Source organism: Coregonus lavaretus (assembly GCF_964263955.1).
Source record: "Coregonus lavaretus genome assembly, chromosome: 9".
NCBI classification, from domain to species: domain Eukaryota; kingdom Metazoa; phylum Chordata; class Actinopteri; order Salmoniformes; family Salmonidae; genus Coregonus; species Coregonus lavaretus.
Genome location: NC_139996.1, coordinates 10,120,917 through 10,146,844, shown reverse-complemented (window position 1 = coordinate 10,146,844; position 25,928 = coordinate 10,120,917). Strand labels below are relative to the sequence as shown.

The 25,928-nt window shown below is 43.2% G+C and overlaps 3 protein-coding genes across 4 annotated transcripts; 1 reads left to right on the top strand and 2 right to left on the bottom strand.

Moving 5' to 3' along the window:
- Positions 1-1,842: 1,842 nt before the first annotated feature.
- lyve1b (lymphatic vessel endothelial hyaluronic receptor 1b) lies at positions 1,843-4,864 on the bottom strand. The gene is made up of 6 exons (XM_084168527.1): positions 4,723-4,864; positions 4,110-4,275; positions 3,883-4,022; positions 3,278-3,727; positions 3,103-3,172; positions 1,843-2,419 (listed from the first exon to the last, which is right to left on the bottom strand). Exons 1-6 carry the CDS (start codon positions 4,802-4,804, stop codon positions 2,212-2,214), a joined length of 1,116 nt encoding a protein of 371 aa, XP_084024653.1. The 5' UTR covers positions 4,805-4,864; the 3' UTR covers positions 1,843-2,211.
- Positions 4,865-8,949: 4,085 nt separating this feature from the next.
- Positions 8,950-12,545, top strand: LOC311134859 (uncharacterized protein; the record flags this gene model as incomplete). Its single annotated transcript, XM_084168634.1, has 8 exons — positions 8,950-9,273; positions 9,642-9,782; positions 10,052-10,252; positions 10,468-10,655; positions 10,922-11,135; positions 11,414-11,512; positions 11,638-11,705; positions 11,853-12,545. The coding sequence occupies 8 exons, from the start codon at positions 8,950-8,952 to the stop codon at positions 12,010-12,012; spliced, it is 1,395 nt and encodes a 464-aa protein (XP_084024760.1). The 3' UTR covers positions 12,013-12,545.
- eif4g2b (eukaryotic translation initiation factor 4, gamma 2b) lies at positions 12,289-25,358 on the bottom strand. 2 transcript variants are annotated; one of them, XM_084169138.1, is made up of 22 exons: positions 25,156-25,358; positions 24,301-24,412; positions 23,344-23,402; positions 22,834-22,899; positions 22,441-22,566; positions 22,041-22,143; positions 21,775-21,906; positions 21,508-21,574; positions 21,257-21,408; positions 20,964-21,074; positions 20,563-20,745; positions 19,412-19,547; positions 17,760-17,929; positions 17,369-17,467; positions 16,630-16,743; positions 16,335-16,439; positions 15,952-16,167; positions 15,441-15,699; positions 14,986-15,190; positions 14,465-14,718; positions 14,131-14,252; positions 12,289-13,847 (listed from the first exon to the last, which is right to left on the bottom strand). In XM_084169138.1, exons 3-22 carry the CDS (start codon positions 23,382-23,384, stop codon positions 13,782-13,784), a joined length of 2,727 nt encoding a protein of 908 aa, XP_084025264.1. In that variant the 5' UTR covers positions 23,385-23,402; positions 24,301-24,412; positions 25,156-25,358; the 3' UTR covers positions 12,289-13,781. The 2 variants fall into 2 exon arrangements, with proteins under 2 accessions (XP_084025264.1, XP_084025265.1); XM_084169139.1 differs by lacking the exon at positions 23,344-23,402 and having other exon boundaries at positions 25,156-25,322.
- Between the last annotated feature and the right edge of the window lie 570 nt (positions 25,359-25,928).

The window sequence follows — 25,928 nt, the reverse complement described above, 5'->3', positions numbered from 1 at the left end:
TACATTTACTGCTACCCCAGTAATCACTCCTTTCAATGGCGCCCTTTTCTTGAGAGCGAAACAATTCACAATTCTTTCCCTCATTTGTTTAACTCTGAGCGCCTTCTCCCTCTGACCAACAGAAACAAAAACAATTATCACTAGACCACTTCTGGTTACCCTCACTGATTCCACTATACCCAACGCTTTTTTCACCCATCCTGAAACCACAAATGGATCAGGCAAAAGGCAAGGGTCCACTTTTTCCAAAAACGTAACTCCTACTGTCACAGACTCATCTTTATCCTGACCCTCTGTGCAAGCCTCGGGCTCCGAGTACTTCACCACACCTACCACCTCCGATACTTCACCCTCATTCACTTCCATTTCTCCTCCTGTCTTCAGCTCACTTTGCTTACATTTCCTACCATTCTTCTTTAACAACCCTTTTTTCCGGCATTTTTTTACAGACTCAAGCTCACAATCTTCCTCACTCTTTCTCTTAGACCTCCTCTGCCTCTCTTTTTCCCTCCATTCCTCCTCCGTCATCCAAGTACACGTCTCTTTATGATAATACTGCACTTCTCCTGACATACATCTGTTTCTTGCTTTCTCAAGGGACGCCATTTACGAGGCTCTCCCCCGTCCACGCAACCCTTACAAAAAAAGATTGCCATTTTGAAACTGCAGTAACAGTGCAGTAACTGCAGTCAACTGTTGTATTTTGGACGCAGTAATTGTAGAATAACTGCAGTTATACTGCACTCTAACTGCAGTTACACAAATTACTGCAGTAAAAAAAAACGGTGTTATTTTGGACGCAGTATTTGCAGCATACTGCAGTTACAGTATACGGAACTCTAACTGCAGTTTACTGCACTCTGACTGCAATCTTTTTTCGTAAGGGAACGGTCCCCACCAATTCAAAACGTATTCTCTAGGCCAGTGGTTCCCAACCTTTTTAGGTTACTGTACCCAGAGGCATCTTGCCCATAGGGGGTTTGTCCTGTAAAAAATATTTTTGTTTTGTTTTGTTTCTCTGTAATACTACTAGCCACCTAGCAATTTTATGAAAGCCCATTTAGGTTCTCAATCTCCCAACCTCATAACTGATGTTAGCTACCAAGAAGCCATTTCAGGCTGTCAATTAAGTTAGACTAGCTAGCTTGTATAACTATCTTAGCTGGCAATAACTAAACATACTGAATAAGACTCACATTCCTTTATGTTACCCAGATTTTAGCAGAGAAGCAGAGAAGCATAGTTTCTTTTAAAAAATAACCACCAGTTAGGAGGATACAGACAGCTCAAGATGTATGCTTAGTTATGCAGAAAAATATGCATTTTTATTTTTACATAGAATTAAGCATAATCAGTGCTTGACTAGGGCAGGAGCTCACTGGCACCTCAAATGTTCTACTGCTTGAGCTCCTGTTCCTCTTATAGAATATTAGCTCAAAAGTATCTTGGAGCTCCTGCACCTAAATATAAACAGTACCTGCACCCAAAATGAGTACTGGAACCTATTTCAGTTCAAATCAAGCACTGAGCATAATGATTATGGCTGTAGATTGCAGGAAAACGCTGTTTCAGGTGTTCGAAAACCACCTCTAGACATCCTCACGTACTTTGTGCCCACTCAGATTTTTGGGGTGCATGATGCCCCTGACTTTACCACCAGCTGAATTTTGCTCTGCCCTGAGTTCCTCTGAAGTACCCCCACATGTGCATTGTACCATTAGGCCTATGGTCTCATGAGTCCTCTCAAGAACCCCCTGTGGATAGGCCAAGTACCCCCAGGGGTCCTAGTACCCCTGGTTGGGAACCACTGCTCTAGGCCCTCACCAATAAATCGACATTTTAGTAGCATTTCTTTTTTTATTGAACAAAGTGAAGATTTGCTGCAACTCATAAAACAAAATGTGACTTGAAACTGTAAAAAATGCAAGTTGGACAGACAAATCAAATGAATTAATAAAAAATAAAACGGAAATAAATAGATGACAGGGAATCTAGGCAAAGGAAAACATTTTCGTTTGATTGTTTACAATCGTTTATTTAAAAAAAATACATTGAATTATCAGAAACATTTTCTGAAAAAAACCTCTGCAGACCTCTCTTATGTCTACAGTTCCTAATACTTATTTCTGCAGTTTCTGTTAATCAATTATATATTTTGCTAATGTCTTTTTCAGCACTGTAAATCCCCCTCAACATGGCCGTCTATTGCTACTAAGGGCCATTTGTTGTGGTCTCTAGATTACTGATGATGATGTCACTGGTGGACTTCCTGTCTCCATTCTCCTCTCCTCCTTTTCTCTGTTGTGGGTCCTGCAGATCCATCTCACTGTCCGTGTGTCTCCACATCTCAGTCTCTATGTCATGCTTCAAGTTGTGCTGTCCTCTGCGCCATAATTGGACTGGGAAAACACCCCTGGTCCTTTGAAGTAAATGTAAAAGAAACATGGAGAGAAGAAGAGCAAAATGGTAACATGTTACGCTAACAGTTATAGTGCATTTTTACCACAGACAGAAGGTGTAACCCAGACACATCACAGGGACTATAAAGCTGAAGCATCCGTTTAGTACATTTTCTCACCACCAAACTTGGTAGTGAGAGGAAGTCCAGTCGCGGGTAGTGGGAGAGGATGGAACTAGGTGAAACTGGGCCGGCATTCTACTCATTTTCTCATCAATGAAACATCTGATCCAAAAAATATATGATGTTCCCAAAACTAAAATCTGTTACGAACACATTGTTCTACGTTTTATAGACGTTGTTAAAAATTGCATTGTTTAGGAGTGCAAGGTCGAATTGAGTTTGTGCACATGCGCACTTCACAGAGGACACTTTCCCTAATGGGAATATGCAAATACATGCTACAACGCGCCAATAGGATCTCACTAGCTCGTGCTTGGCTCTGCCCACCTCTTTGCTTGTTCTGCCAACTATGCTTCATTTGCTCCAACTGTAAACGACACAGATTAACTATCTTGGGTTAGTTATAAATATATTCACGCATAATCATGTATAAAATCTTTACTATCAACGTATAGTATAATATGTATAACATGCTTATGATCAAAGTAAGTACACAGCAATGTAAACATAAGAAGACCCACGTTTTGTAGTAGCACACTGCAACTGCCGCAGCCAGCAAGGGTAGAGTGATGAGGAGCGCCGTAGGTATTGCTGAAAGGATAAAGGTGTGCCAAATATATTATACACATCTAAAATGGAAGCTGATCATAAATGTCATTGACAATGACAAATAGCAATATGAGGATGATCACCTACCTCCGACAGGGCTTTCAACGTGGTTGGTGGAGGTGTTTTGAGAAGGAGAGGAAACAAGGGAGGAAGAGGTGACAGACAAAAACGAGATGAGAGGTGTAGACGAGGGAGAGAAAGAGCTGGGGAGAGAGCGAGAGGATGTGGGAAGTAAGTGAGAGAGGGAAGTGGGACAAGGGAGGGAGGAGAGGGACGATGGGGATGGGGAGGGAGGAGGAGAGGTGGAGATGAAGCTGGTTGTTGACTGGACCAGGTAAGTGGTTGTTGTTGTGGTAGTGGGGGCCAATCTTGAGACTTGTATCGTTGATTTAGGTGCTGGAACTTTAGGTGTTGTCTTGACCCTGTTTTTCACCGTTTTGGTAGTAGTTGGTGCTGATGTTGAGACTGTTGTAGTGGTCGTAGTTTTTGTTGTGGTCTGGACTTTAGGTGTTGTGATATCCAAAGGATTCTCTAAATCTGTGAGAGAAGGCATCAACAAGTCCATTTTCTAAAGTAAAGCACATTCAAACTATTTTTTAAATGCATTTTTCATTGCAACATGTTTATGATCAATGCTCTGCTTTAGTTAATTTAACATGCATGATAATTCAATATATAAAAGTTATATTTACCTGTTGAATTGAAACAAAACACATGAAAGGCTTTGTTTGTCGCTGTTTTCCATGTTAATAACCCAATGTTATTCCTGCCACATTTCATGCTCTGCACAATGCGAGGGATAACTGCAATCTGTTCATCTATCCAGCCATATCTGATTGAAAGACCACACATGAGATATTATTTGGTAGTGGATATTTAACCCTGCTCTGAGAACTTTTATTTGTGCTGTGCTTTTTACCCGCATGTCTCCAGTCCATGTTGGTGAGCAGTATGGACCTGTTCCCTGGTCGCTATGGTGACGTTCAGGAACAGGCACATGGCTCTAGCCTGAGAGGCATTCAGGGCGTATTGATTCCCATAAGACACCATGGACACTCCGGAGATTCTGCCAACCTCAGGGAAAACTGCACAAGTCAAATCCATCAGATGGAATGGATTGCAATAAGAGTAGACTACACACAAAAATAATGAAAACTGAAGAAAAAAACATTATTACTTCAATTATTGTATAATGTATAATGCATAATAAGACTTGTCATAAGATGTTATCTTTGAATAACTTGTTATAATGTCTTGCTATCATCTAAAAATTATCCTAAATTACTTAATATGTTTAATCCATTAAAGAAATTCCACATAGAAATACATAACATTTTATAAGCACATTAATAAGACATTATGAGTGCTCATGCATGCTTATAACAAGTAATACAGCATTATATCTGATTGCTTCAAGTAAAGTGTGATCAAAATAGTTATAAATAAGTATTGCCCGGGCCCATAACAATGCAACGAAACTCAAAACATTTGCAGCATCCCTTTTTTCATATTGATAAAAAATCTTGCCTTACCTTTAATGCGATTGAATTCAAAAGTCAGTGCATACACAGCCATGGTGAGCAGAAGGCAAGAAAAGAGCCAGACCCTTGCCATGGTTTGTCTGGTAACATTTAATATCAGACTCTACAGTGAAGATGCTACCAGAATAAAGAGAGTGAGGGGGGCAACTTTCCCCAAACATAATGTCCACTTCCAGGGGTGACGACAGAGGCAGCGTCCCAAATGGCACCCTATTCCTTTTACAGTGCACTACTTTTGACCAGGGCCCTTCAAAGGGAATAGGGTACCATTTGGGACACAGTCAGAAAGGACACTGGGAAAGAGGAAACGGGAAGAGGGGCCAAATGTGCTTGGTGCCCCCGAATCAGGGGCCACTGGGGGCCACACACCTTTAAAGACCAAACGGGGGCAGCTCTGGAAGCACAACCTGTTCTGGATTCACTTCTCACACATCTCTGTTTTTATTATTACATAATAACATGTGAATTGTGTAATAACAAATTTTTTATATAGGATATATGATATAGCTGGGTTCAGGAGGAGGGCGAATGTGAGCATTTGACCCAGGATGAATTCATCATGAGACGTGATGAAATGTCATAACAAACAGCCAATGCATTGTCTACAAAAGCAGATAAAAGCATATTTAGCCATATAGGAAAGCACAGCTGTTGATTTAGACCACAGTTTCTGCCAGACAGGAAAACAACAGTCAAGGACCCATTCCTCATATGGACAGGACCGGTTTTCAACCACTTTTGTTTCGCCAGCACTTAATTCTAGCAGAGTTATGGTTGGTGTGACAGGCCAATCTATAAGTGGAGGAGGAGACTCTTCCTCACAACATAGCACTGATTCTCAAGTGGTGTTCCCCCTGCTGCTCTTTGACCTAGTGATAGGATGCTCTTCCCATCTCTTTAGATCAACATGGAACTGTAGGCTACCTGTCCCAAGGCACTCACATCAAATAATGCAGGCTACAATGTGTTCACATAACCCAGTGAGGATCAGTGGGTGCAACCAATTGATTTTTAAAGGGAGGCTTGGCTGAGGAAGATGTTGTGGCTTTGTTGTCGGGTTACTGTTTGAGATCGGAAACAATGGTTTAAGAATGGGACACATTAACGAGTGATGTTTGGAATCAGATTTTTTTTCCCCACACATAACGTGACAGGCTTGCCAATTCCCCTTCCCATAATGACATCAAGAGAGTCATTAAGAAGACAGGAGGAAAGCCATTGTTGAATGAAAACAACTCATCAAATTACTAAACGATGCCACACTGTGCCTCCATCTTCCTGATAAACAACATAAACATATACAGAGGAAGTTTTCAAAAGAAAATCTGTATTTTCTCTGCGTCACAGATTTTATGGTCTCATCTTCTGATCTGTAGATTTCCACACCAAAACACCACATTTGATTGGTCCCAAAGGAAACACAGGAAGCGGGTCGTAAAGCATGGGACATTAGTAATGAGTCTTGGGATGTAATGCACGGTTCATAAGCTGAGGATTGGAAGGGGGGTGGGGGGGGGTGGGGTCCTTTAGAGCAGTTGGCACACTGATACAGTTTTGTGTTGAAATCTACAGTGGATCGGTATAGCGGTGGTTCCCAACCTTTTTCAGTTACTGTACCACCAACTGAATTTTGGTCTGCCCGGAGTACCCCTCTGCCCCTCCAAACCACCTCCAGACATCCTCACATACTTTGTTCCCCCTCAGATTTTTGGGGTGCATGACGCCCCTGACTGTGCCACCAGCTGAATTTAGCTTTGCCTGAGTTCCTCTGAAGTACCCCTTCATGTGCATTTGACCAGTAAGCCTATGGTCTCATGAGTCTTCTCAAGTACCCCTGGTTGGGAACCACTGGTGTATAGTACCTATAGCAGAACAGCAATGATCAAATGCTCCAAAACATTTACAGAACTTCTGATCATTTTCTTGCCTTAGTACCTGACTTGCATATCTTAGACCACGTTTTGCAAAACTTTAAATACAAATGTCATCAGTGAATACAAAATTCAATGCTAAGTGTTTTGTTCACAGAATAGTTACACATTATTTTCATCAGAAGAGAAATGTGTGCACTTATGTTAACTGTTTCCGGCAGTCAGTAAATACTACTGCACAAAATTATAAATCATCCCATCAGTGTCATTCCATGTACAATATATGAAAAGATCTAGGGAATGGGACTGTCTAATGTTGATCATCTTTTACAATATCGCGGACATGCAGAGATGCAGAGAATGAAGTTGGGTTACTTCTAAGTAACTTTGGGTTAATCGGAAGTTATCATCTCCAACATTGTGACCTTCCATTACAGAGCTTTGCTTTGGTGTGGATTGAGGCCTATACATTCATATCAGTTGTGTTCCTGCATTGTATTCACCTTTCCTTATTTCTATTGTGGATTGTGTTTCTGTGCACCAATAGTCTACAAAACTATGTGCAAACCAGCCTATGTATTGAATACATGGAATTGGATTGGGATGATACCAATTAATGAATCCTGCACACAATGTGCTTATTTTTTATTAAAATAATTAGCAGGAATAATATTTGTTTTGATGTGTATGAACATATAACCATCTTTTGGTGAAATACGCATGAAAGCAGAGTCATTTCCCATAATTCTACACCTTTGGATAGTTATACTTCCCATTTTGATCATCATGATTTAGTGAATACAAAGAAAATGTATCTATCTACTGGGATTTTTAAAAGACAGACTAACTTAATGTTTTGTCTGCTTGGCCTCAAGAGATAAGTATGGTTTTGTTGATCTTTTTGCAGGCAATCGTGTTCTTTTGATGAATGTATTTGCAATTTTGACTGTATAATATAGTTTTGATGAATGTATTTATGTTTTGACTGTATAATATAGTTTTGATTAATGTATTTATGTTTTGAGAAGGCAACTACATTTTGAAAACGTATTTACTGTTTAGCAAAACGCCACAGAGTTCTGGGTCTTGTGGACTCTGTTTTGAAAATCGACATTGTTCCAAAAAATGCTTGTACACGATTGAGAAAAACTGTAAGTTGTACGTCCTCTGAATATATCAGTGTTAAAGACCTTATCAAGCACATCCTGCCTGTTCAAGGTTACTCTAGAATACGACCCTACACAGGTCTTGTGTCAAGGCCATTCTTCTCGGATACCACGCCAACCTCCAAACAATACATCTGAAACACTTCATTCATAGAATGTAGCCCCGTGTAGCTCAGTTGGTAGAGCATGGCGTTGGATTCCCACGGGGGGCCAGTATGAAAAAGTATGAAAATGTATGCACTCACCAACTGTAAGTCAAATAGAATAATACAGGAATTTCCCCTATTAAAATGTGTATAGATACATCAAATAATGTCAATCATGATGCCGCTTTGATTGAAAGACATTGTCATGGATGTTGTGTCTATTCATTATTTGTAGTGATTCACGTGAAGCCAAAGCAGGGTAGTGGGATTTGTCGTACTTTGACTGCTGTGTTTAAATAATACATCCAAACTGGAGAAGGGTTAGTTTCCTGTCTGCTTCTGGGGTAAACTGGATCACTGGAGCTCAGTGTTTGTAAAGGATACGACGAGAGCCTTTCAGGAAGTGTAGTAGAGGCTAATTGGCCACACCTCCGAAGTCAGGAGTGACCACCAGTCTTTTCCAGTAGTGTCGGTGAAGAGTGTAGTGTCAAGGGTGGGATACTATGTCACTCTATGAAAACATATCCAGGCGTTCTGGTAAATAGTGTGATAATTGTTTGTCAGTAAAGTCAGAGTCCCCTATTCTCACTTTCCTGATATTCATAGATCTAAAGAGAAGTTATATGATTATCTGATCCTCCATAGTGATTCCTTCATAGAGGATCATTCACCACCTCTAAATAGAGTCTCTAAGTAGCAGTGTAATTAGTCAAGCTAGCAGGCCCCCACCCCAGCACTTCTGCCATACACTCTGTTAAGGTTTCCAAGCACAACCGGTAGAGTACGGTTTCTCTCCAGTCCCTTGTGCTGACCTATCACATTACCCAATGAATATTTCATCCATTCCACCAGTGATCCTTCTATTCCCAGAGACCAGTGGAGTAAACACAACACTAGACAAGGACTTCATTCCTGGAGTAAGGAGAGTATCTCTTGGTGGGATTTGGCAGTTAGTGAGTTCCATCCGTACTCAAAGCCTAGTATACCTACTTGTCTAAGGTTGAATCGGACCACATCTCTGGATCTGGACTCAACATGTCGCTGAGAGCCACATCTCACGGCAACCTGCAGTCCCTCTCTTCACCAAAGCCTCTGGCGCTGGACAGCAGGATATACAAGTCCTTCTCCCTGAGCAGCAGCAATATGAATGGGAACGGGGCCGGGAAGGGGGCCGGGAACGGGGGAGGCAGCGGGAGGATAGTGTTTGGGAAGGAGCAGGTGGAGGAGGTGAAGGGGTTCTCCAGGCCATGCAGGAGGCCTGTACGGGCCGTCAGACCGGTTAGTGCCCACAGCGTTAACGTCAGCGGATCCTTCCTACAGATCAACCACCTGCAAGGAGAGCTGGTGAGGAAGAGAAAGGTAAAGGGGGAATGGGGGATGGCTGGTCAGTTGTACAACTGAATGCATTCAACCTAAATGTGTCTTCTGCATTTAACCCAACCCCTCTGAATCAGAGCGGAGCGGGGGGCTGCCTTAATCCACATCCACGTCATCGGCGCACAGGAGCAGTTGTCGTTGGGGGTTAACTGCCTTGGTCAAGGGCAGAACGGCAGATTTGTCCACCTTGCTGGCTCGGGGATTCGAAACAGCGACCTTTTGGTTACTGGCCAATGCTCTTAACCACTAGACTACCTGACGGCAGTGTGCGTGTGTGTGCGTTTCCATGAAACCCAGAAATGAGAGTGAAAATGTGTCCATCTTGGTTTCCATATTTATGTAAACCTCAGGAATGTGAAGACCTGAAGAAGGAAAACAAGTATCTATCCAATGAGATCCATATGGAGCGAATTATGATGCGGACAGAGAATGAACTGACCATGAGGAACCTGAGAAACCTTAACCAGGAGCTCCAGGCCCAGGTCAAAGAGGTACTGTACCTCTTCCTCTCGCCAATAGAAAACACAGCAGAAAATACAGGTACTATTTAACAGTGATGCAACAGAAAATGCAGGCTAGTTCAACACAGTAAGCAGCATTCCCAACTTAAACGCCATAGGTCATTTGCCAGTGCCACTATAGCTTTTCAACTCCACTAGAAAATCATCATTCTTAAACTAATCCTACATCGTCATATTACAGCTGAGAACAATAGCATTCCTCCTCTGTGTGTAATACTCATTCGTTCTGGCCCCTGCAGCTGAAGCACAAGGTGTACCTGGCCCAGCAGAGGGCGACGTTGTGCACCCGTGTGGCGGATGAGGCGACCGATTCGCGGGTCGAGGCAGAGAAGCACAGGGCCCTTGCAGAGGCCCGGGCACACAGCCTCAGGCAGGACAGAGAGCTGACAGAGGCAGACAGGAGCCGACTGAGCGAGGACCTGCTGAAGCTAAAAAAACAGGTATCTAAACACACGCACGCACAAACACAGAGACACACACGCACAGGTCAGATGATAATACTTATAGTATCAATTCTCCTCACAGTTTGTGACTAATTACTGTACTATAGTAGTGCAACAAGTAATAGTACACACTAACCTTTAGCTCAGTCAGGCCCTGTGTAGAATAGATGAGACCCAGTAGCTTGTGATGATGTCTGTAACGTCTCCAACAGCACCAAGACGCTCAGCTTCTTCTGGCACAAACGGAGAAGAACTATTTTGAGACAAGGCTGAAGCTGGACAGGATATCAGGAGAGAAACAGGCTCTGCTGGAAGAGAACAGAGGCCTGGAGGGGGACAGGGATGCTCTGAGGCACAATCTCAGACAAGTGATGGATGAGAACACCAAAGTCAAAGACAAGTAAGGCTACAGAAAATGTGTCATCATGCAGTTCTTATGATGTGCTATATATTCATCTATGTATATGTAGTATAATGCATTATGTATGAGACTGACAACTCCTGATAAGACTGACACAAGTCCTGCTGAGACTGAGGATGTCCTCATTTGGACAGCATAACCTTACATGCCACCCCAGGCTTTAAGGCTCTCCTGTAGAGTCGTCAGATAGACCACACAGTTTGTGAATTAGAATATCCACTGTGATGTCTTCTCTGTCTCTGCAGAGAGCTGAGTTCGAGGCGCAGGGCATTGGTAGCGGAGGAGCAGAGTGAGAAGGCCAGCCAGGCGAAGCAGGAAGCTGACCAGGAGAGGCGGCTAGTGGAGAAGGAGAGGCAGGAGCGCACGGCCGAGTGTCTCAACTGGAGGGAGAAACATCAGGCTCTGGCAGACATCTTCAAAGCCCAGGAGGACCTCACGTCTCAGAGGCAGAACAAAGCAGTGAGTCAGACTCAAACCCCTTCTGCAGCACCAAATGTATCAGCAATAATCCTACTTATGTCTTTCAGTGGGCTATGCTGTTTGTTTAATGATTATCTGGGATGTCAATCAGGTCCCATCACAATAACTGAGGTAGTTGAGATGTGTTGAGAACAAGGACAGACAATAGCGCCATCTAGCTGTGGACCAGCTAGCTATTAGTTATTGTCAGGCCTAGGATAAATTCTTACTTACTCACTAGTTGTCCATTTGATTTATGTTGACTGTTCTCTCCCCAGTGTCAAGCTAATATCAAAAGCTTTTTCCTCTGCATGACGGAAAGTGACCAGAGGGTGAAGATTCTAAAGAACCAAGATGGCACTCCCAGGAACTTCACAGTGAGGGTTTAACTGTCATTACACAGAACATCACTATAGGTCAAGTGATGATGTTGGTGCAAACTGAAGGCTATTCTATACTCCTCCTTGCCCTGCTGCAATCAGCTTCGCTCTCTCTCTCTTAGGAAGGGGATCCAGTCTTCATCTCCACACCAGAGCCTGGGGCTGAGGATGCTGACAGGAGCTCATCCAGGTAACCAGGATGCCTGGAACATTTTTATTTTGTAGAATCCTAGTAAGGTTGTTATTTTCCATCCCTTGAATATGTTGTTCCAAGTCAGGTTCAGTTTACCTGGAATAGACAGTCAGAGGTACAGTACTGCCTGCTTCCTTTTCCCAGGAGCATGTTCAGAGTATCTGCTCCGCGAGTGGGAAAGGACCTGGGTCCATCTCACTTTGGTGACCTGTCTCCTGCCATGGGAGGGGAGCACGAGGCTGGGCATCCACGGAGAAGCAGGAAAACGGTGGAATATTTCTGGATCCCAACAGATGAGGAATGACGGCATTATGCACATTGTTCAACACTGACGAGTTACAACCCACTTCAGAATAGCCACCATTGTTTTGTTTGTTAATGCTTTTCTATTTACTAAGGGAAAAAAGGGAATGTGTCATTTAAATGTGAAGAGTAGTCAACTTTCATCATGCAAAAGATGAAACAATGAATCATGATCAGCATGAGAAAATGGAACGTGAACACCATTTATAAAGACATTTGTAATAGTTTGAATTAAAAACAAAATAGTGCAAAGGACAACAATTTAAAGTTTCAGTGCTCAAGTATTGGACTTTATTGACGGTTATGCAATATAGGTGCACAATACTCATCACTTGAATACAACATGATCAAAATCTATTGCTTTCTAAATTCACATGGCTTGAGAGCACATTGGCTAATCGTGTTGGGCAAAGTTAAAATTGTATTTCTCATGATTTCATTAAGAATCGAGTTACCGGTCTGATGAGCCTTTTTCCCCCGTTCTACAAGGGGACAATCGAAGCAAGATTACTCTCATGTAAACCTTTATTCACCAATAAAAAAGCAAAAAAACAGGATCAAATTAATTTGGTTCCAAATTTCTGGTTTGCGAAACAAATCAAACATATCGTTATACTTTTATAAACTCAATCTGCTGGGGAGAATATATTCCTGAACCCCAACTTTGACATAAACTGCAGGCAAAAGGGATGGGGAGAGGTAACAGCGTTGAGTTATCCAACTCAATTTAAAAAAAGGTTACTTGTTCCTACGTTCTGAAACGTTCTTAAAAACTAGTGAACCACATAAGGGGAGCTTCATTGGAAGTCCAATCGGGGGTTGTATTGTGGAAGTAGACCAGGATATTCATAAAGTCTTCTGCATTTGCTTGGGCTTTCTGGTATACGTCTCTCTAAAAAAGGATCTTCTGTATCCCTGCACGAAACACAAAGCCCATCTAACTAAGAGGTAGAAACAGACAACTTTTGAAACATTACGGCAGCACACCAAATGATTAACTTACACTTTATATGATTCCATGTTAACGGAGTATTGCAACCACTCAGGTATGACAGAGGGATGTGTGTGTCTTAAGTCTACAGCTTGCTTGGAAGGAATAGGTTCCCCATATACACAAAATGTAACATGTTCCTCATCAGCGACAGGGCATTGAAGAGCACTTTGGTTTAAAAAAATAAAATGGGAGAATGTATTTCAGATAAGCGTCAGTTGATCAAACACACAAAATCCATGGTTTACTAAAGTTGACTCACTGTCTAGATTGGGCATCTTTTGGATGGCCTTTAGGGAAAATACTTGAAGGCTAAAACTGGTGTCAAATACAAGCCTTTTCTTCAAAGGGGATTATAAATAATACCTAGCAGAAATGCAATACTGCTGTCACAATGAGTAAATATAGCCAAACTAACTACGTGGTCACAGTAGGAGTAAACCTACAAAAGTACAGATGTAGTTTGAGTCAGTCCATAGGCTACATTCAACTCATATTGCAGAAACAGGACCCAAAACAAAATCAACCATTAAGGTGAAAGGGAAGGTACAATAAAAAACAGGCTTCACTAGCCTATATAGAACACAGAGACAGATGGTTATCTAATATGCCCTGATAACATGCTTGGCTTTATATTGCAGGACATAAGCAGTCTCTGGCAGTGGTTATGTTCGGTAGGAGTTTAATAATAGGGGAGGTGATGGTGGTAACAGATATCTGTACTGTATGTTAAAGTATGTTTCACTACTCTATGGTGCCTGACGGTTCTGGTTGGTTTCTCAGTCAGCCTCTTCTTCTGACTCCTCTTCCTCAGCTGTTTCCAGCCAGGTTAGCCACTGGTTGACCTAACAGGGGAGAAAGTTATACAGGGTCATGTTAAGGCAGTGTAGCAAAATGTTAAGCAAAGGATAACGAAAATCAGTGTTATTGGACAAGTTCAGGTAGTAGGCTACCTCCCCGTTTCACTCAGTTTCAACATGCTTTCCACCAACTGAAAGCAGCCCTGTTGTGGTTGCTAGCATAAAGACTTGCATGATTTACTCGCAGGAGAATTAAGGACTGGGTCCACATGTTTTAGTGTATTAGCTACCCATGGGTCAAACGTTAGATTGTTTCCAAAACAATTACCTGGAATAAAGCTTTTCCTTTTCCAGGGAATTCTTGGGTAATATCTTCTTTCCATGCTAGGAAGGCTTCTTCTTCAATGATCTCCATGTCGTAGAAGTGGACATAGTAGCGCAGCAGCATGCCTGAAATAAATACAATACACCATGACATCTCTACCACAGTATGCAGCAGAGACATAGTCAAGACAGTAGAATATCCTACTCCCATGTCCAAAAACTATTAAATAGATTCAAATCTTGATCACTGAAGGAAAACAAACAAGTGAACGGGTTTCCACCACATTGACACCAAATGATTCAGTGGTGTGGCCAGTGGTGTGGGGCAGTTAACCTACCTTTGGGGAAGTGGCTGGCGTTGCAGTGCACCTGCAGGGCGTACAGGGCGGAGACCTGCAGCTGGGGCTGGTCGTGTAGGAACTTCTGCATGACTGGTTTGAAGGACAGCAGCAGCTGCTTCTCCTGGTCAAGCTGTTCTTTGGAAGGCCCCGCCGCCTGCTCCTCTCCACCACTGCCCTCCTCCTCCTCCTCCTCCTCCTCCTCCCCCTCCCCCTCTACACAACACAGCTCCCCTGAGATGTACTGCAGGAAGCTGGGAGGAGAGGGGAAGTGTCTTAGAGTGGGCGGCAGCAGTAAGAGCAGGGTGAAATATAAATGTAGACTTCTGGGACTATTTGTGTCTTGCCCCACCCCAGGGTAAATGAAAGTATACTTTTTTTTTTTTAACTACTTGAAAGGGTGATTCTATATTGTGACAATATTGGGCTTGAGCCTTGAAGAAATACCTTTATTCAACCATAAGCAGTCTAAATACAGCCGAATTAAAAAGCAGTCTCCATCCTGGAGGATCAGTACCTACCTGGTCATGAGGATGTTGACAAAGCCCTTGTCGGTGTGGAGCTTGGGGGAGATGTTGTCTTTGATCCACTTGTAGATGGCCTGGGGAGAAGGGTCAGCCTTGATCTGCAGCAACAGATCCTTCTCCAGCTTCAACAGGGGGAACAGGAAGCTCAGGCCCTTACCCTCCAGGATCTCCAGCATGCGGTCCTTGTTCTGGTCTATCTCTGGAGGACCAGAACGGACAGACCGGTCAGATTAGCCATTGCGTCACTTACATGGAAGATGAATGTGCTGCAGTCTCTAATGATCACAATGTGAACAGTATCAGCAGTCTTTCGTTGGTCATCTGTGATATCAAGTACAGTTAGCCTAATGATCACATGACAAATGTATCATCACAGTGAACTGAAAGACATTTTCAGTCACTGAAGCGCCTTTAGCGGGAGTATGTAGGAAGGAGGGTTGTCTACCTACCAGGTAGCATCTTCTGCATGTTGACCTTGCTCTGTTGAAAGAGGTCAGTGAGCCACTCCTTGTCCTTGAGTCTGGCAGTCTGCTGCAGGCAGAGCAGGAAGAGGGGGAAGTGGGTGCCGTTCTCCAGAGGTTGGGCCAGCTCAGCCACACTCACCAGCTCAGATATAACGGCCCGGGCTGCAAACTGGGCCAGGTACGACTTGACCAGGGGAACATCCACCTCGATCTTAGGACACTGGTCCAGCACGTTGAGGAAAGCCTAAGAAGTGATAGAGGGAGAGAGACCAATAAAGTCAGGCCAAAGACATTGGTGAGAGGAAAACAAAGCTTTATCAAGCACATTAAAAGTATGACAATTTGACCCACGTCTGCCAAACTAAATCCTAGTTGTGTGTATTTTACATCACTGATGCTATTCCAAAAGTAACATGGACAGAGAATCAGACAATCATCTCCTAGTGAATGTACTGTAGAACTAACTGTAATCCACTTGCTAACTGAAGACACGTACCTGCATGAAGTTCTCCCCGGTGATAAGGCCCTCGGTACGTAGTGTGTGGATGAGGGTGCTGACGTGCTCCTTGTCGTCGTCAGACCGGTCCAGCGACACCACGATGACCTTACCCAGCATCTCCGGCAGGAAGTGCTTGGGAGCCTTCATTTCTCTGATGCCGTTCACAGCTTCATCAATGTTCTTGCTGTTCAGGTACTCTGTCACAACTGTCTCCTAAAGGGGGGTTGAAAGCGAGCCTCGTTAGTGTTGCATCAGTGCCAATGGTATGTCATAATAATAAAGCGTCATGATACCAATGACATCTACATTTTAGGAAACAGTACCGTTGCATAAGGTTTTATCATATTTGTCAGTCACACGAGTACAAAATGGTTGCCTACTGTCATTTTGAGCAGCTCTTCCCTAGCCGGCGGTGGTTTCTTGCTGGTCTTCTGAGGTTTCTCCTGAATGGGAAGAGGGTTGCTTTTGAGGCCGAGCTGTGGAGACTGGGAGAGAAGGGAGAAGCCTAGGTCAACTACACTGGAACATCCAACAGGACAAGCCCCCAAAACCTCAGATGGAATCAGGGTTGGGGTCAATTCCATTTCAATTCAAGGAAACTGAAATTGACCCCAAACACAGTTTGGAATGCTGGGGGGTTAAAAAAGGTGAGGGTTTTTGCTGTGCTCTGTTTACCTGTCCCATAGGAGGGGTGTTGTTGCTGGGGGGGATCATAGTGGGGATCTGGGGCTGCAGTTTGGGAACCTGGTTCTTGTTGAGGAGGAAAGACTGTGCCGGTCTCAGGCTGATCTACAGCGCAGAGAGGGGCGATGTGAGGGGAAACAGTAGCAGAAAGGTTAGCATGGCATCTTAGAAAGGAAGATATTCTGAGATTAGCAGAATGTCATGCCCTCATGTCTCAATCGCAGTCAATGGACCAGATACCTGCTGTAGAGAGAAGAGCAGGATGGAGGGAGTAGGAGACGAGGGAGAAAGTTTTATTCCTCAGAATAACGCATATTTTTATAGTCTGCTTGCTTTGAGTAGACCAAAAACACCATGGAACAAATGTCTTCCTTTACAATAAGACGTTTAGGGCTGGTTTCATGGACACAGATTAAATTGAGTCCTGGACTACACAGTCATTTTTTACATTTTAGTCATTTAGCAGACACATATTTTTATTAATTTTTTTCATACTGGACCCCCATGGGAAACGAACCCACAACCCTGGCGTTGCAAGCGCCATGCTCTACCAACTGAGCTACACGGGGCCTACACTCTCCATGGAAATTCTACAATGAGAATGCTTTTTAATCCAGGAATAGGCTTATTCTCAGTCAGGCAAACCAGCAGTGTTTTAACTTGTACTCTATAGTCAGAGCGGTTTTCCTCTGACTAGGAATGCGGCCAGACGGGTGGTGGGTTCCTGTACCTCGTCTAGGTTGAGCTGTCCCTTCTTGCTGAAGCGTGGAGGCATGTCCTTGTTGGACTGGACCTGCTGGTTCTGGTTCTGAAAATGTAGATTCTGCACCTGGATACAGACCAGACAAAGAGCATCAATAGGTGGCAGTAGCGGGAAGTGTAACACGTTTAGCGGGAAGTGTAAAGTGTAGCGGGAAGTGTAACACAGAAAGGACAGATCATCTCTGTTGTGGATACATGCCCTGAAAACAGTGTTATATCTATGCTGAAGGTTGACTAAACCATGAATCTGGCCAACACGCTCCTGTTCTTAAAAACATTAAAACTGCATTAAATCAAATTAGCTAATCAGATCCGATGATTTACTGCTAGTTTGATAAGCATCAAGGCTGCTAGATTACCTGGTTGGACTTGATGAAGGGCTTGTTGGCGCCCATTTCGAACTGCGACTGTGGTTGGGGGGCGGTGTTGTGGCTGCTGTTGCCGTTGTAGAGCGGGTTGGAGCGATGACGGCCCATAGTGGGAGAGAACCGGTCCTGAATGACCCCCGGGCCCGTCCCAATCCCACCGCCTGAGACAGTTTAGGAGGAGTGACAAAATGACATCTGGCTGTCACCGTTTTAAAGTGCTGATCAGCAGAAATGCTCCCCTCAAACACTGTCAGACAATTAGTGTTTAACAGACGAGACCAGTGGGGCATTTAGCAGGGCAACGTTTTGGAACGCTCAGATAGAAATGTGTCATCTGGAACAGGGGTTCTCAAACCTTTTGTGATAGCATATTCATCAGGGACCCACATGGTACTTCGCACACTATCAATACCTAAAATATATGTTCTGTTCCAAATCTGTGAGTACTTTCATATTTATACTGCCATTTATAAATGAGGACATGTGTGGTCTTTTACTGGAGTTGTAATGCTGTACACAGCTGTCCTTAGGACTTTTGCAGCTGAAGTTTCGTATTCAAGGGTTTAGATCACCTATCCAATTTGTAAACATGTATCATTTTTCTTAAGAGTTTGTCATTCGTTACAGTGTTTGTATTAGGAGTTATCAAAATTGCTCGACGATCCACAGGGTTATGCAGGCTTGTTTGTTCAAGCACAGTGCTACCACACCCAATTCTCCTACTCAGCTGTTCAAAAAAGCCTGCATAAACCAGTAGCTTGTCAAGAGCAATTGTGGCCATCCCTGAATTCTATTTACAAAGTTGACTATATCTGATGAATGTACATTTGGTTGTACATTTTATATTTAGTGATAACTCACTTTTGTTTACAGGTAACGTAGTACTTTCTTCAGTAAACTATAAGGTACATTTTCATGTAAATAGTTAACGGGTACATTATTATTTGTGTTTTCCAGAAGCTTGCTCGATTGTCTTAAGAGAGAGATCAGGGAATGTTTCCCCAGTTTACTTCATATTGGCTGAAATGGGTTTCTGGTTTTCCGCTTCCCTCTGGAAAATCACTACATTTCTCGTCATTGTTTACTTTTACTGCTGTGTGATGTTGTAGTATAATGTCGCATAAATTACCTTCCGGGGGAAAAACCCATGGAAATCAAACAACTATGTTTTAAGTGAGAATATGCATTGGTCTGAAGGAAATTCACATGAGCACCACAATGCCTATTCCACCCATGCTCTACCAAGGTTTTTCCAGCACACAGCTGACCTACTACAGTAGCTATGTTGAGAAGGTTTGAATCCTATGCAACCTGCATACACAGTTTGAAACACAATACCAACATAGCTACTGTAGTAGGTCAAAGCTGTGTGCTGGAAAACATTGGTAGAGCATTGTGGTGCTCATGTGAATTTCCTTCCCTTTTCGGATTCAGACCAGACTCACTTGTTTTTAATACACACATCTTTTTTTTATCTGGCCGCAGACACCCTGCAGTACCTCAGTTTGAGAACCCCTGATGTAGAACAAACATGCCTCTCTGACATATAGAACAAGGAATCATGTCGGCAATTCTATTTGCAACATTCGACAACTGAACATGGCCCCAGACAGGGAGCTATACAAAGCTAAGCCCACACCTACCTGGCATTTGCCCAAACATGTCAGCCAATCCCCCGAGAGTCTCCATTTTCATGCGGTTGGGCATGAAGGGGCCTTCCAGGAAGAAGTCCATTTTCATCCCCTGAGCCATGGTCGCTGGGATGAAAACACCCAAATCCTGTGGAGGGAGAAAATAGACACTCCAATGAGCTGGGCTCAAAAAGGCCTGAAACACAACGTATTTGTTGGTTATTGATGCTGTAGCTATATAGCCATGGGCATTCTCTGCAGTCCATCACTCTTAGATGCACTGAGCGACTCCTGACATCTACTAATGGAAGCATGTTATCACTCAGAAGACCGATTTTCTCTGGTTGCTTTTAAAAGAGAGACATGGTGGGGTTGCCAGGAAACTCCAGTTATAAACAAGCCTAGGGTTGCTGTAGCAACTGTAGTTTGGCCTGAGAGACCACGGAGGCGAGGAAGCAATGAATCGCAAAAAGACAGATTGAGATTGAACGACAGACTCTCACAGTCCATAGTTTCAGTCCGGTCCACACTAACTTGCATCACCGCCTGGTATGGCAACTGCTCGGCCTCCGACCGCAAGGCACTACAGAGGGTAGTGCGTACGGCCCAGTACATCACTGGGGCCAAGCTTTCTGCCATCCAGGACCTCTATACCAGGCGGTGTCAGAGGAAGGCCCTAAAAATTGTCAAAGACTCCAGCCACCCTAGTCATAGACTGTTCTCTCTGTTACCACATAGCAAGCGGTACTGGAGTGCCAGGTCTAGGTCCAATAGGCTTCTAAACAGCTGAACTCCTGAACAGCTAATCATGGCTACCCGGACTATTTGCATTGCCCCCCCCACCCACCCCCTCTTTTACGCTGCTGCTACTCTGTTTATTATCTATGCATAGTCACTTTAACTCTACCTACATGTACATATTACCTCAATTACCTCGACTAACCGGTGCCCCCGCACATTGACTATGTACCGAAACCACCTGTATATAGCCTCCCTACTGTTATTTTACTGCTGCTCTTTAATTATTTGCTATTTTTAACACTTTTATTTTCTTAGAACAGCATTGTTGGTTAAGGGCTTGTAAGTAAGCATTTCACTGCAAGGTCTACACCGGTTGTATTCGGCGCATGTGGCAAATACAATTTTATTTGATCTGAACTCACTTTCACTGCCTCCTGGCGGATCTGGTTTATGGTCTTTGGTCCGTTGTCGATGAATGCTTTGCGGGGGATCCAGTTGTTGTCCCGCAGCTCCACAGTGTCCTGCAGCAGGAAGCGGATCCTGGCGGGCAACTCCTTGTTGTTCATTAAGGATAGCATACGGCCAAAGTACTGGTCCATTAAAGACTGGGGAGATGGACAGTGGTGTTAGGAGACAGGCACATACACTCTCACAATCGCATTGGGCCAAAGTACTGATTGATTTAAGACTGGGGGAAGAGATTAACAGTTATGTCATGACAGAGAGCGAGACACACATACATGAGAGAGACATACTGCTTGGCTGTGTGCCAAGAGGAGCAGTAGGAACTACAGCCAGACTGATAGAGGAAAAGAGAACGTACCTTAGCTTTGTCATGGTCGAGTCTAGGCCCCACTGTTCTCATTATCTGACAGAGGCACTCCACATCCTCCCCCATATCCTTGAGCTGGACTCTCTTCTTCTTTTCCAAAAGCTGGGGGGAGGGGGATGACAGTGTTAAACAAGTGACCCGTGCCAGTCGAAAATGGAACTATGAAGACTGTCAAGCATAGCAGAACTCATTCAAGGACAAAGTTGTATCGGAAGTTGTCAAACAATGATAAAAAAGGTATGCAAAACAAAATCCAAAAGAACTAGACAAATGGTGGAACGTACTGTTTTGATGCACTTATGAAGGATAGATTCATGGATGAGGTCGAGTTTGCCAAGTTCCGAGATGAATTTAATGTTTCCAAGCATCTTGATCTTGGCAATGGCACGCTGCTCCTCCTCCTCAGAAGTAAGAGGGTTGTCATGTTTGTCATAGACTAGGGGAAGAAAAAATGAGTTAGTACAAGTACAATGGTGAGTTAATGGGTGGTCTGCCTTTTTCCAAACGAGCCGTGTACGAGAGTAGTAGTACTCACTTTCAACATTTCTGCTGCGGTTTTCAAATTCATCTTGAAGCTTGGAAATTAGAAGTCTTCTGAAGGTCTGCAAAATCAGGACAACATTTGAGATCGAACAGCAGGACCAGTGACATTCTATATAGGCACTTGGACATTAAGAAAATAAATATTGTATTTTCTAGACGCTAACGTACAACACATAAAGATTACCACACAAGTTGATTAAAAGACAGAACTGTAAGGAAAATACAGAGTGGAAAAAATATATCCAAACTTGATGCTTACAGTGCTCTGCTTTTGGGATGTTTGGATCTCAGATGAAGGGCCATCAAAGTTTGGTGCGTCCTCTGCCAAACGCAGACATAGCTGAGCATAGAGCGAGCTATACTTGGGCTCTTCTAAGGCTTTGTCTACAATCTGGACAGGAGGGAGGAGAGAGAGAAAGAAGACTATTAAAAAAAATTATATGAGTCATACATGGAGGATGCCAGGGAATTATGAAACACATTTGCAAAGAGCAGACAGTTAAGGGGAAACAGAGCCTTACTTACCAGCAAGATGATTGCTTTAAGGACGAGTTTTGTATCTACGCCCACGTTCAGTAGCTCAAGGCATAGCTTGTCAAACTTCTCAGGCGTGAGCTTGTTGAGTATGCTATGGAGGAGAAGAGGAGGAGCGGGGAAAGGAAAGAGGGGAAAGAACAGGAAAATGTCAAGTCAGGGGTACATGCCTAATCAAGAGGAGTTGAGAAAGCAACAAGCTTTGCTTGTTAGCCAAATGAAAGACTTTCAGTTCTCTGCTCTTGTAAACATCACCTGATAGAGAAGCATATGCTCATGCAGGCACCAAGGGCACAAAGCATAAAACCAAATCACACACTGAGAACATCTTGTGAGGTGATTATGCTTAAACCAATTGGTGACCAAATTGCGTTCCTTGACACTGACTTACCCCCTCACTTTCCTGAAGATTGCATCGTGTCGCTCTTTTTCATTGCTGGAGTTGGCATCTCGTCTAGTGCTTCGTGAAGGAACCCATTTCGGAGCGCTGTGCCCTGGGGGTTTCCCCAGGAACTCGCTGGAGTAAAAGAGAAAGGAGACTGTTGAGCTCCGGCACCAAGAGATCACACTGGCCACCAGTACATAAAGGTGACAGAAAACACACTGAGGATTACATGTATCATTCCAAAGAGCATAAACTCCACTCAGACACATAGGCCTCTAGTTGACATACAAAAAAAGCCTTATAGCTCAAACGGGGAAGATGGCTCCTGCACAGAGTTTATTATTTGTGGATCCTTCTTAGGGATGGCTTCTGGGAATCATGCCTGTGTGGTAGGCCTACCTGTTGCCGACAGTCTTGGGATTGTGCTGAGGTGCACCCCTAACACCTCCTCCCCCCGAAGAAGCACTGTTAGGATAAAAAGAGAACAACATTCAGTATGCAAGACCATTGCACAGGAATTGTCAATGTTTTACTAATTGAAAAAGTTGCTAGCAGCTTCACACCCCTCTATATTCCAATAATGTCCTGTAAGTGTAAGCTAAAAAAGTGCTTGTGATTTAAGCACCACACGGTTGGTTCCCCAAGATGTCAATACATAGTCACCCAGAGCCTTATATTTGGATACAAGGCTCTGTTGTCATCAGGACTTTAGCCTACTTCAAGCTTAAGTTACCACTGTTACTGTCAAGGAGAATCTGGAAACACATAGGCCTATGTCAGCCATAAAGATATGACAAATCACAATGGATTGACATAGGACTGTGTTATCATCACCATAGTAATATCACCACTGTGGATCGGAACACTTATTATTTACATTCAACATTTTGAGCATAAAGAGTAACCCACTTTTCCTTGTTTTTGCTTTGCTGAAGCCATTCTTGTTGCATAATATCCACGGTCTTAATCTTCATGGAAAGCAAGTACATACATTATTACTAATTATCACATTAGGCAGATCACATTCTTGGGATAACATAGCCTACCCCTGGATGGGTAAGCCAGTGAGGCCAAATAAACATATGTTCACAAGTCATAACGATTCATTGCAATATTGACTGTGAAACAATGGTGGAAATACAGAGAAATTCAATCTTGCCATCCCTGGTTCCACCTAAACCAAAAAGCTCAGGGTGTGGTGCAGATTTCAATATCAGTACATCCGAAATGGTAGTGGCGTTTTAGTGACCCTGCAATCTTTATGTATAAACATTGCTAATTACAATTGCCAACATACAGAGAGGACACAAAACATTTGTCATGGTCAATTGTTTGGGAGCTGGCTGGTATGACATTGTGCACATTCAGAGAGGAGTAATAATCTTATCACAGTCAGTGCTATACTATTTTATGTTATACAGTGTCAGTTTTACCAATGTTTTAGTCATGGCTTTGAATGTGGTTTGACAGCCTCCTGACCTGACCCTGAAGCCTTTGGATGACATCAATGTCAAGTGACATGTTTGGAAGATCTCTGTGGGGCAGAGACTATACTGTTGGATTGCTGTACTATGGTGCATTTTGCTACACCCACAATAACATATGCTAAATATGTATATGTGACCAATAACATTTGATTTAAGGGCAGCAGCATACTGATCCATTTGGGTGGGTAGCTTCTGATCGGCAACGGGCTGCACGCAATAATGTACTAGCTATGTACTTCCATACAGCTTAAGGCTGGGGTATGATGAACAAATATCACAGCACAGAGTGGATGCTGCTGATGAAACCCCATTGTGTCAGTAGCTATTTGGAAGTGTCCCCTCATTTTCTAAAGGGTTTCCTACCGAGGGAAGAACATACCTGAAACGAGAAGCACCCCCTTCTGCAATCACACTCTCCACTTTGGCGGCTTGACAACGATGAATCTTTAAAATAATAATAATAATAATAGGGAGGGGTGGCGAAAACGGTGCTGTAGGAGAGAAAGATATGCATCATACATGAACGTTAGTATCATGAGTTGCATACGCTACCAAAAATGACAAGGGCTGTCCAACTAATTAGCCAGCCGATAAAGATGGCTTCGACGGCTGTCTTTGTCAAGCGCAACAAAGCAAAGGCTAATTAGCTAACGTTATATACGCCAGGACTCCCTGTCATGGCAAGTTTTTCCATTTGTCGCTAAAAACCTGCTATTATTTGCCATTTGTTCATGATACACACGTTTGTTCATCAATTGCGGAATAGTGAATGTGTACACCAAGATATCAGAAATTGGTTATTTAGTTAGCTAATGTTAGCTTGCGCTAGCTCTAACTATAGAAATAATGACTAGAACCGGCTTGGAACCTTGAATGGGGACGCCCGTTCTATTTATTCTTATTTCTACTGGTATGGCTCTACCGTTAAGTAACCAGCAAGCTAGCCTTGGGCTTGAACGTAACTAGCTAGTTAGCTAATAGGAAGTGTAATGTTCTGCATATTGTGTTCAACTGCTGGTCATGTGTCAGACATTAGTGTATAACAAAGATGTTCGTAATATTTCTATATTTGTCTATAATTAGCCGGTAACCGCATGGCTGCATTAAAACATGACCATGTTATTCCATCACGACGCCATTTTATGCAGTAATCAGCTGGCGAGGCTATCTAGCTAACATAGGGTAGCCATTTTAGATAAACTGGTGCAAATTTGTAAGGAAATTGGAATCTTACCTTTACTAAAAGAACTTCAGCTTTGTATTTTGGGTGGGCACAAAATAAGAAATGTTAAATCTGAAAAAAGAAAAGGTAATTTGAAAGCGTGAGACAGCCAATGATATAAAGTACGACAGAGTAACTAGCTGAACATACACTTCCCCTTCGTGCTAGAGAAGAAGACTAAAAGGTAGCCTATCTACGACGTCATTCTAGAACTCGATCTGTAGGGGCCGAAATGTCACAATGTGCATTGTTCACGCAATTCGTTGCTATGTATCTTTTAGCGAATCACAACTAAGACATATTTTAAAGGCAGCGCCTACATTTACAATTACCCAATGAGAGTGGCTATCACATAAGGATAACCGCCCCTTGTAGTTGATTGACGTACATTTCACTCAGCCGCAGTGCAGGGAAAGGGATTTGAAGTTAATGAAATATACAAGAAACAGCAGCAGGCCGATAGTGTACACCCATTTTCTTCCTAGGGGCAAGGATGAAAAAGTGCACACTGCTCTTTTTTAAGACACGTTGAAGGTGGATAGGATACTCGTGAACGCACATTTCGAGTAACAGAGATGGTCAAAGTGTTCGTTTAGTTTAGCCTAAAACTAGGAATGACCCTGATTTGTAGAATGAGAAGTTGTCAGTATCCCTCAGTCAACATCACTAGTGGTCGGGCAGAGATAGGTCCACTAGCCTATCTCTGGCTGGGCTCCGTAAGACAAATTCAACTGTTACTGTGATAAATGATCAAAATGCATTGAAACCAAAGTCTGATAGGCCAA